The following is an 11,761-nucleotide window of genomic DNA, read 5'->3' on the forward strand; positions in this document are numbered from 1 at the left end:
TAACCACAAATCCTAATGTCGAAATCTCCTCAAACAATATTAGTATATATTTAATATTTTATGCCCTAATTTTTATTTGTTCTCCCTTATGTCCCGTATTTGGTTTCAACCATACCTATACAATTATTTTATTGACAATTATAATCAATCTTAACTATATTATCTTGCATTTGTAAACTTAGAATTACCTATTTAACCCGCACGGGCTTAGCTCAATGGTTTAGTGGGCAGTATTTGGGAGAAGAGACGAAGGTTTGAACATCGGCGGCGGCAGTGCGAGAATTATGTCCAAAGTGGGCAGATTCCTTGTTCGCACCGGCATTTGGTCCTGTCTGCTGAACCATTGAGTCACCGTGATTTACAACTTCCTACAATGCTCTGTCGGGTCAGAGTGTGGAGGGCCCTTGGGGTAGGGACTCAACCTTTGGGAGAAGAATTACCTATTTAAATACGCAAATTCAAACTTCAATTATCTATGCATGAACAATTTCAATATAATCTTGCCTTAATATACTTTAAAGTACTTATTTTTAAAAAAAACATTGGGCATTATCCCAATCGCACAATGCGCGTAAAAAACTAGTACTAGAATAAAATTCGTAAAATCTATTCTTTCAGTAAACCAAACAATAAAATACAATTCTTGTTCTATTCTTTACATATTCCATTTCTTATAAAATAACATTCCTATTCTCTCAAAATTCATTTCATGAACCAAACATGCTGTGAGCTTAACAGCTCATTTGTGTGTGCTACTTCTGCTTCAACTTAAAATTACTGGAAATTGGTGCATTGCTCAACAAATACACACCTTGTACTCATAAAAAGAATGTTGAATCTGAACAAATAAAATCCCGGGAGCAATTAATACAGCCGGAGAAATAAATAAAATTACATGTTAATAAAAATGACAAGAATCGTATGAACAATACTACGTTAATACACTCCTACGTCTTAAATAATTAATGAAAACCACAAATCCTCAATAATCAAACCCCCAGCTCCCGCATGCAACACAAAACAGGCATCACAGGACAGACTTAATTCCATTAGAACAAAGAGATGAGTGCAGATATCGCCACCGCCACCACAGCAGCAATCAGTTTCGGTGCATTGCCCAGCAGAGTTCCAGACGAGATTTCTTGAGGCCTAAGTAAGAAGCAAATTAAAGCAATTAAAACGAGCTCAAATGGAAAACCCTCTAGAGGAAAGACGGGAGAAAATTAAAGGGTTTAATTATATCGTACTTCTGCATCTTCTGAAGGGCGCCACAGAAGAGGGCGTTATCCGGAATTGGCAACTCAGTCTTGTTTGTCACCTCAGGATTGACAACTCTGAGGTATGTTTCTTGACCGAGGTACCAGGCATCGAGGTTTTCAGTTCTCAGGTTCCAGATTCCAACGTTGTCAAGGGAGATTAAGATTGCTGTCCATGCCCCAGGGTAAACCTAAACAGCACAAGACAACCGAACGAGGGAAAAGACTTCAAATGTGGGTAAGTTGATGTAACATAACGCATCAGAACTTTAATTTGCCAATATATGCGAGTTAAAATAATATTCCCTTTTTGGATCCTTACTGAGGCCAGTAAAGCACCCTGACTCTCGAAAATGTGTGACAATTTATAAGGAAATAAAATTGCGCCTTTGCTACTAGCTATAGCTTTTGGCGTAGTGATAAGGGTTTGATCTAACGAGTGGTATCAGAGCAAGGTCACAGGTTCGAGTGGGCGAGGCCGGTAAAGGGCCAAGTCCCTAGCTATAGTACGAGACGGTTAAATTTCTTAATTACCTGTGCTGTAGTACGAGCAATTCCATCCCACTTGTTGTAAGTTCCCCTGCTATTCTCGGTCCACTCGCCGTAATCCATCCTGTGAAAGGATTAGGAAAGGAGTTAATTAACAGAAAATATGTTAGTTAAGATACACAATGAACATGAGTCAGAGCAAGGTCATACCCAACAACAAAAAAGGCGTATCCACTCAAGTGGTAGGTGTGCACCTTTGTGTCATTGTTCTGCAGTATTATTTCCATAAATCCCCTAAAACTACCATTTATGACAGAAGTCTCTATCTTAGGTGCCCCCGTAAGTGGTTTGTCGGGAAAATCAAGCTTATACACCCCTTTCACCTTAAACCAGTCTGCAAGCCTTATTGGTGTCTTGGGATTTGAAAACGAAATCCCATTAATGGAAGTACGCTGTTTCCCGTCAATCTTCATTGGCGGCTTGTTCCGTATCACATATAGCTCGGTCACATTTATTGAGCCATATCTGAAAGAACCTTGCGGGTTTGGACGGGCACCACTGGCAGTCACATTCCACCTGGATAAACGAACACAAATTTTTAGCATGTGGACACAAAATGTTGAAACCTATTCAATCTAATTTCAAATAATCCACAATAGAAGAAAAACAGTTGAGATTGACAAACCACAAATTCCGTTATGAACACAGTCTTAGCAGTTATTACTGACAACATAGCCACTTACGAAATATGACAGACAAACCAACAATGTAGTTCCTCAAATTAGTTCCAACTAATGTTCTGTTCGGTACGGTGAAACAAACCTTATAGACCTTTTGGTACGCACAAGTTAATGTGTTTAAAGAATTGAAGAAATATAAACCTTATAGATCTCGCCTGGTTCATGGAGTAGGTTTTATCATATTGGTCCTGTGGTGGGTCCGGAAGATGACCATGCGCCTTCCCCTTTGAATTTGTGTACTTTAATATGGCAACCCCAGTGACTCTTTGCCATGTAGTTTCATTCACAAACCTTGCACTCGCAACAATATAGTAATCAGAACTTGCATTCTGATCGGTGGTTAGCAAAAATGAGTATGTTTGTCCAACGTGAATATCTAAGCTAGTGTAGTTCTGCTGCACTGTGTATGACCCCTCCGTTTCCGCTAGAAGCAGGTTATGACTCTGAATTCTGAAGTTCAAACTCGTTGATATCCCGACATTACTTACGCGGATTCTGTAAGTTTTGCCTGCATAAAGAATAAAATCGCGGAGCATAAAGATATAAGGATTGAAGAAAGAAAGATTACAAGCTAATGTTTGAACTTTCCCTTTAAAAATGGTACTAGATTTTATTACATGCTCCTATCATAACTTTCCCCTTTAACATTTAATATTTATAGGCTTATTATCATACTGTTTTTTCTTTTCTAACATGGATGAGGGATCAAGAAAAATATTAAGCATTTACAAAAATCAAAAGTAGACATATGGCTGTGTTTGGTAGGGCTTAGAGCTCATTTTAAGTTACAAATAAGCTATAAGCTCTGTTTAGTAAAACATGAAAAGTTGTTTAAAATAATACTCCGTAGCTTATTTTGAAATGCTACCATCCACCCTTCATTAATCAAAATTCTATGCTACCATCCACCCTTCATTAATCAAAATTCTAATATCTTAGTTTATCATTTTACACTTATCAAGTACTTTGATTTCATTGTCTCTATTACAATTTAGTATCGGTGAGCCAATAAGGCTCAAACTCACAACTTCCTATATAGGAGTCCAACCCGGGTGCCATCTGTGCACAAGGTACTTAATTTCATTTAGTTAGCTTAATAGTTACTAGTTTTTTAGCTTTCAACTAGGTGTGCCAAACAGAGCCATAAAATGTTAGTCTAAACTCTGAATCATCAATAAGCGAAAGGGCATAACGCTCTTTCTAAGTTTAGAACATGTTCAAATGGTCCATGATCCAACCTCAGCTCATACCAGAAATAATAATCTATCAAAATACATTTAAGAAGAAAGGAACGAGTATTTCCGAAGTAAAGAACAGAAAGTGACACGACTAAATTAGAGCAATAAAGACACCATCATGTTTTGAAATGAAACATCAACAAATTACTACTGTCAATAGATATCAATCACTACAGGTCAGCGGTGAGAGTGTGAGGCGTAACTTACCGGGGTGGACTGTGATTGTTTCATAGTCAATACCATCAGGGACAAGAGAATCGTTGTATCTGTAAGGCCCTTTGCCGTTAATAAGAACACCATCAGGCATTCCAAGGCTTTTCCCGTCATCAAGAGTTTTCCTCAGGGCCTACACCAAAACAAGCGAGAAATCAGTAACAAACACCTCCCCGAACCTCAGCAGAAAGAAATCAAAATGTCTGCCCACTCACCGTGTGATTTCGGGTGTACCAATCCCCAATCATAATTGTGATATCCCCGTAAGGGGTATCGAAAGGAATTGGAATTATTTCTCTGTTGTTAACAGTAATACCACCAAAGCCCCCTGCTGCTCTCTGGAAATGAAGGGAAGGGAAGTAGAAGAAACTGCCAATCTGGTCTTTGACCTGAAATTGGTAGGTCCAGTTCCACTTTGAAGGAATGGGACAGTTAGTACCAAGCACCCCATCTTGCCAAGAATTCTTCCTCATTTGAATACCAGACCTGTCCTCATTTTCCAAACAAAAATTACAAATTAAATGGAGATTGAAGAACCCCATTTACTTAGACTACTGGGAAATGCTTTTTTATTTTTTTAACTAAAAATCTCCCATGAAGTTTACAATGAAAATCCTACCAATGCATAAGGAGGTCTTCATCCAATTTGTTGCGTACATTGACAACAACATTATTGTTAGTAGTTACATTCATAGTTGGGCCTGGAAACTTCCCATTGATAGCAATAACCTGGAAAAAAAAAAAAAAAAAAAAAACCAAAACCAAGGTAAATACTCAATCAACCTTAATTTCATCGAAAATCAAGAACTAGAAATTGAAGACCCAGCTGAAAGCTGAAAACTTTAACCCCAAAGTCCATAGATCTAAACCCAACACCCCCAAAATCATAAGTCTTGAAGCCAACCCATTACCCAGAACAGTCAAATAAGCATATAGGGCAAAGAGTAGAGAAGAGATCTGAAGCACAAACCTGTTGTTCCACACCAAGGGGAGAGGCAGTAATGTAGGACACTTCAAAGTCATAGAACACAAACGGATCTTCTGCAGAACAGAAGGCCAGTAACAAGGAAATGCAGAGTAGCAGAGGCGGCAGCATTGACAGAGGGCCAGTGGAAACCATTGTTGATGTTGTAACACTTGAAAGTTGAGAGCTAAAAACAAACTAAAAAGGCAATAAACAGAAAGGTTTTAGCTTTTGCCTTTGTGCTAACTGCTTACATTATCAGAGAGAGGGAAGAAGCTGAGGAAGAAGAAAGGGAGAGCTGATGGGCGTGTAATGTGTGAATCTTACAGTCAGAACCCTTAAAACAACCTTTTTTTTAGTTGGGCAGGTACTTAGCTTGAAGCTTTGTCGGCTCAAAATGGCTTAAAAAATCAAAATCATTAACCATAACTGCAAGTAATAATGATCACAGCACATTCAAGGAAGACTACAGCTGGGAAAGTGAGAACATATAATTCTGGCCTTATTTTTATAGAAACAACTCAAACAAGTGTGAAATAGTGATTGAACTTATAATTTTTGTACAATTAAGGAATTGAATCATCAAATAACTAAAATATGTGCAGACATATTTATGAATCTGTTAATACAATTTAAGTTGAAAATATTTTAGTTTTTCATCCCAACTGTATGAATGTAAATAATATGATCAAATTTTACCTGACAAAATTGAAAAAAATGTTTCAATTGCAAATATTTTACTTGTTTAATGGTTTAATTGTACACTTTTTAAGTTTAGTGACTCAATTGTACGGAATTAATAAATGTAGTGACTGACGTAATACTTTGTTCATTTTTATATATTGTAGGATAAAAAAAAAGTCAAATAAACCCCTAAACTTTATTCCAAAAATCAATTACGCCCTTAAATTTTTAGAAGTTGCAATTAAACCCACGAACATGTTACTTTGGAGCAAAAAAACACACTAACCTATTGGTGACCTGTAATTGCACGTCAATTAAGTTTCTAGCCAACTCCGACAAACATCCGACCAAATTCCGGCAACTTAAGACAAATACCGGCGACCGCTCCAGAGAAAGCGACCAACTTGGTCGCCTTCTCCAATAGCCGAAGAAGGCAACCAACTTGGTCGCCTCTCCGGCAAAACGCGATCGGCTGTCGGAGGTTCGCCGTATTTAGCTGGAACCTTAATTGACCTGCAATTACAGGTCACCAACAGGTTAGTGGGTTTCGTTGTTCCAAAATAACATGTTTTGTGAGTTCAATTGCAACTTCTAAAAATTTAATGGTCTAATTAACTTTTTTTAGTGAAATTTATGGACTTTTTAACCTTTTTTCTATATTGTTTGCATTCTGATTAAATGTAAATATTTGTTGAATTGACAAGGTTTATTTAGTTTTTTTTTTTTTTCAAAAAGGTTTATTTAGTTTGTATTCCCTTTTTATAGTAACTGAGTATATATGATTAAATTATGTCCAGTCAATCAATCAATAGTTGTATTTCATGTATTCATCACTTGCAAATACTGTAATCTTTTGAGCACAATATACTTAAACAGATTTTATTAAAAATTTGCATTATAATTCTATTAAATTTAAGAGACTTCTAAAGTGTTGATCTAGTGCTGGTTGCACTAGGTACAACAAAAAATAGATATAAAATTTTTTAAACTTGTACAGAATGAATTAGAAATATTACCCACAATATTTTAACCGTGCCAGATATAAATACCAAAATTTTTTAAATTATACCCAATACAAGAGAGATGTAGATCAACAACACATATTAGTTCATCGACAAATTATTGTGTGAACCATAATAAAAAATACATTTTAATACAATAAAAGTAGATTATTCATGTATTGAATGTGCATTATCCAAAATAATATATATTCAGTACGCAAGTAATGTACTTTCTCTGAAATTTACATTTTTAATATATTAAAAATATATTATTTATGTATTGAATGTACATTATTTGATAATATAGTTTACACAGTTATGTGGATCATGATCCATACAATAATGATTGTTATTTCATAAAGTATAATATAAATTTAAAATAAAAAATGTTATAATGTCCCGTTAAAATACAGTATACTCAAAATAAAAAGTACTCCCTAATAACTAATTTATTAGCACCTCTTATTAGTTAAACTTTTCAAATTATAATATTACTCCAGTCATTTTTATTTTTAATATGAAATATTTTTATGTGTAACGTTATTAAAAAAAAAAAATCTACATGACATATTGTAGTTGATTATAATTTTAAATATACATCAAAAGAAGAGAACATTACTTCAACATTTGGATACAATTAGCATAATCTAGAAGCAACTTTTGCAGACTTATGAAGGCTCCTCTAATAACTTTATGTATACATGAATAATAAATTGTTATTTATTTTTTTTCAGGTACATGAGAGTTAGACAATGCAGTCCTAGATTCCTACCATACTACATGACTTTTATTATTTTATGAGTAAAATTGTTACAAAGACTTCTCTTGTAGGACATACTAACTTTTGTTTGCATATTGAAAATTGGGTGGGAATTGGTATTTACTTCGAGGACTAGCTTCCATATTGTTCAAGTTGACAAATTTATAAAATTATTTCTGAGTAATAATTGATTGTGTTAATAATAACTCAACTTATGACTTCCACTCAATTATATTTTTTAGAATAGAAGAAGTTTTTCTAAATTAACTAATGATAACACACCATGTTAATAAATTAGAGATAGAAGTTCGTACGAACAGCTTAGTTCATAGATGATGCGAAGTATTATAATAGATTATGGGAAAAGATACATAATGAAACTCTGGCAATCGCAGTGTAGAGTTTCACTCATTGTGGTGAGTTCCTTGTGATCACTAGTTACTGGTTCTCTAACCTAATATGTCGTTGAGTCAACATGATTTATCCTTTAACTATTTTGTATGGTCAGGATGTGGACTTTAAGAATAAAGAAATTCCGCCTTATGTGACAATGAAGGGGTAGAAATGTCGTCAATGATTTTATGATCTAGTGGTACGAAGTGACTGTCTCATATGGGGGATCATGAGTTTAAGACTCAGTGAGAATAATATTGACTGTTTGTATTTCAATAAGTTGAGAAAATAGTTATGAACAAATACTGCATTATAATAGAATCAGTAGTACTAAAAAAAAAATAGGAATGTAGAATAGGTAGGTACGTAGGGGAGCAATGGTGAGGGCGTCCGTACATTAAAGTTTCACCACATAAAATAATGAGAGGTTTTAGAAAGCTTCACATGGTTGCCAACGGGGACCGCAATAGGTGGAATACTAATTAATGCAAAATTGTTGGCCTTTGATTGAGGCCGATTCATTCTCTTCTGTCTTCTATTTTCAAACCCATACCGGACTTCGGAGCCAATATTCAAACTTTAATAATTGAATAATATTTATAATTAAAAATATTAACAAGTGCATTTAAAATAATTGTATCTTTAATTAAGACACCATGAAAGCGTCTCACAGGTTTCAACCTATTAGGCAGGTCGGATGAGAGTAATTTGAATTTTGTGTTATATGAGCTTAGCTACTTAGTAATATTATTTCCTGGATACCATGTATTACAGTTTTGCTATAACGTATCATACATAAGGCTTAAAATATTAATTATATTTGCAATTCTGCTATGTAATGATACTTTATTTGCTGCAAAATTCTTGTAAACACAAAAAATTTGAAGCCGACAAATGGGATGATTCGTATGTTTTGGGCTTTGTTTTGAGTATATACTATCTTATTGTTACATTTTGTGAAAATTTGGAGCGGTTAATGAACCATTTTTGGTGGAATGCCAAAGGTGGTAACGGGAAAGGTATGCACTGTGTAACACCCCCTAAAAACAAGCTATTTAAAAGCCTTAAACATGCAATGCAGATAACTGAACTAGACAACAAACACAGCGGGAGACTGAAAGATAACTAGGTAAACATAAATCCAAAACACGGGATGTTATGCCACGTTCACCAAAAGGATGAACGCTACGGCAACATCTGCAATGTTTACATCTAATCCATAGTCTCAAAGGTCTACAACTAAACTGGCACACAGGTCACAAAACAAACAGGGAGAAGCTATATTAGCAAGCACTAGACCGCGCACTCGTCTAGACATCACCTGAAAGAAACACAATAAAACATGGGGCGATGCCCGACACCCCCTAAAAACAAGCTATTTACAAGCCTTAAACATGCAGATAACTGAACTAAACAACAAACACAGCGGAAGACTGAAAGATAACTAGGTAAACATAAATCCAAAACACGGGGTGTTATGCCACGTTCACCAAAAGGATGAACGCTACGACAACATCTGCAATGTTTACATCTAATCCATAGTCTCAAAGGTCTACAACTAAACTGGCACACAGGCCACAAAACAAACAGGAAGAAGCTATACTAGCAAGAACTAGACCGCACACTCGTCTAGACATCACCTGAAAGAAACACAATAAAACATGGGGCGACGCCCGGTCAGCGAATAATGCTGGTAACCCACCAATACATGTGAAAAAACATATACATAGATAAGATATAAGTTGTAAAGCCATTTTCGAAACGGAATACATATATATAAGTACAAAACCAAGAGCAATAGTCAACACAAGACTCAACACTCTCAACCAAGAATACGGGAACACATCCCAAACCACAAAGGATAACCACAACACAAAGGATAAAGACAAGACCGATGGCAACACATGCCTAGGCAACACATGCCCTTGTGACTACACACGTCACGAGAAGAAAACTCACAACAACAGCTACACAAGCCCTCGTGACGTTACCCATAACGAGTTGATATGCCTTCCTTATGCCCAGTTCCAACCTTATGGCTACCCCCAACCTTATATCTAGTTCCAACCTTTACCTCTAGGACCCCTGTACACCAAGTCCAACCTTTTCCCTCCGAGGACCGTCGTCCCCTCTCCAACAGAACCACCGATTACATAGTACACGAGGGTACCGATCACACACAAGGCAACACATGCCACCCAAGAAATACGTGAACCTTACACAAAGGTCACAACTCCATAATCACGTCATGGCCACCACGAGGACCACTGCAATACCTTGGTGACTAGTGTCCCATACCACTAATCGTGCAATCCAGGTAAAGCCACACACGCATCAAACCTCATCAGGAATCAATCAACGGATCACAACGAAGATATGACACCATACTCAATCAAGGAATGGATCACAGTCCAACAACAACAACGATGAATAACACAAGTTATCATCAACCCATAAGAAGGTACAAACAACACACACGCTAGCATTTAAACACCGAACTAGCATGCTTATCAAACGGGTAAACCAAACGTAGTTCCGAAGAACACACAAGACCCATCACGGTTCAACGAAACACAATGTTGAACACTTAGCACGATTCACGGCACCAAAACCTACATGGATTCCTACCATATAGTTCTAGACATACGAAACATCAAGGAGACGCTCAAATAGTTCCACAAAAGAACATCGGGAAGTCAAAAGACTAAATACCGAGTCAAAAGAATCATGGGGAACAAATCCCCAAACAAAACCAACTTGTTCCCCTCGGGTGGACCCACGGGTAGTGCCCTGCCCACGGGAACACACTCCCACAAGCCTAGTACCTGCGGGTGGGGTGGCGGGTGGTGCCCCGCCCGCCGTTCCGCCAGCGGGTACACGTCTTGTACCAAAACAATCCCTTCGGGGATTTTCAACACCAAGCTCAAATTCAAGTCCAAAACATGCCAAATCTCAGCAAATACAACAAAATGACTTGAATCAAAGGAAATGCCAAGCAATGGCACAAAAGAACCCTAAACACAAGCTCTAGATATGCATTTTCACAAGATCATGCATCAACACTCACATTTCATGTCAAATTCACATGTAGAATCCAAGAATCATCAAATAGGTAAGCAAAATAGATTTTGTAGAGCATGGGTTACCTCTTGTAGACTAAAGACTTCACTTTACACCTCAACAAGCTCCTCACTAGGCTCACCTTCCAAACCCACTTCAAGAACATACCAAAAGATCATAAAGATCCCATCTTTAAGAAAAGACACCTTAGATAAAACAAAAAACACAAGATGAACTTAGATCTTACCCTCCTAGATGCCCAAATATAAGAAAGGTTGAATCTTGGAAGCAACTCTTGAAGTTTTGGCAAGGTTCCAACTTGGCTTGGAAGAAAAGCTACTCACCTTTTTAGAGAGAAGGTGGAGCTAGATTTTTAGAAAAGTGTAAGGAGAAAATGAAGGTGGTCTACTAGGTTAGGTTACAATACCAACAACAAGTGAAAGGTCAAGAATACCCTTACTAACATAAGGAAGTGTAAGGAACAAGGGAACTCCTTACAAAGCTCAATGTACAACTTTGACTTTGGGGTTGACTAGTCAATTACTAGTCCCCAACTATTAAATTTCAGGAATTTAAGGAATTAAATTACAAACTGAAATAGAATTAATTACTCAATTAATCCTTTATTTGAATTTGGATTTCGGGGTGTCACATCCTCTCCCCCTTCAAAGAAGCTTCGTCCCCGAAGCTTGGGTACGACGAATTAAAGGCAAACGGTGAAAAGAAACAACATTGTGACACGAGGTTCAAGAACAAACTCTTTTGGTCAAAGACCCAAAAAGATTCCACAAAATTTCAAGGCAATGAAGTATTCCAAAGCAAGAAACAAGGCGTTTCAAATCAAGGATTGGCAAAAGTTTAACAAACGGATAGATTAAGCATCAAGAACTCTAGCCTCAACACAAACACCGACTTCTAGACAACAACCAAGAACTAGACAACCAACACCAACTACTAAGCTAA

At 36.7% G+C, this 11,761-nt stretch overlaps 1 protein-coding gene across 1 annotated transcript; it reads right to left on the reverse strand.

The window, feature by feature from the left end:
- Window positions 1-774: 774 nt before the first annotated feature.
- Window positions 775-5,375, reverse strand: LOC109166944 (monocopper oxidase-like protein SKU5). Its single transcript, XM_019315847.1, has 9 exons — window positions 4,907-5,375; window positions 4,556-4,665; window positions 4,152-4,422; window positions 3,931-4,069; window positions 2,627-2,993; window positions 1,956-2,321; window positions 1,791-1,869; window positions 1,248-1,447; window positions 775-1,149 (listed from the first exon to the last, which is right to left on the reverse strand). Exons 1-9 carry the CDS (start codon window positions 5,054-5,056, stop codon window positions 1,050-1,052), a joined length of 1,782 nt encoding a protein of 593 aa, XP_019171392.1. The 5' UTR covers window positions 5,057-5,375; the 3' UTR covers window positions 775-1,049.
- Window positions 5,376-11,761: the final 6,386 nt, after the last annotated feature.

The sequence above is a fragment of the Ipomoea nil genome, unplaced genomic scaffold (assembly GCF_001879475.1).
Source record: "Ipomoea nil cultivar Tokyo-kokei standard unplaced genomic scaffold, Asagao_1.1 scaffold3130, whole genome shotgun sequence".
NCBI classification, from domain to species: Eukaryota; Viridiplantae; Streptophyta; class Magnoliopsida; order Solanales; family Convolvulaceae; genus Ipomoea; species Ipomoea nil.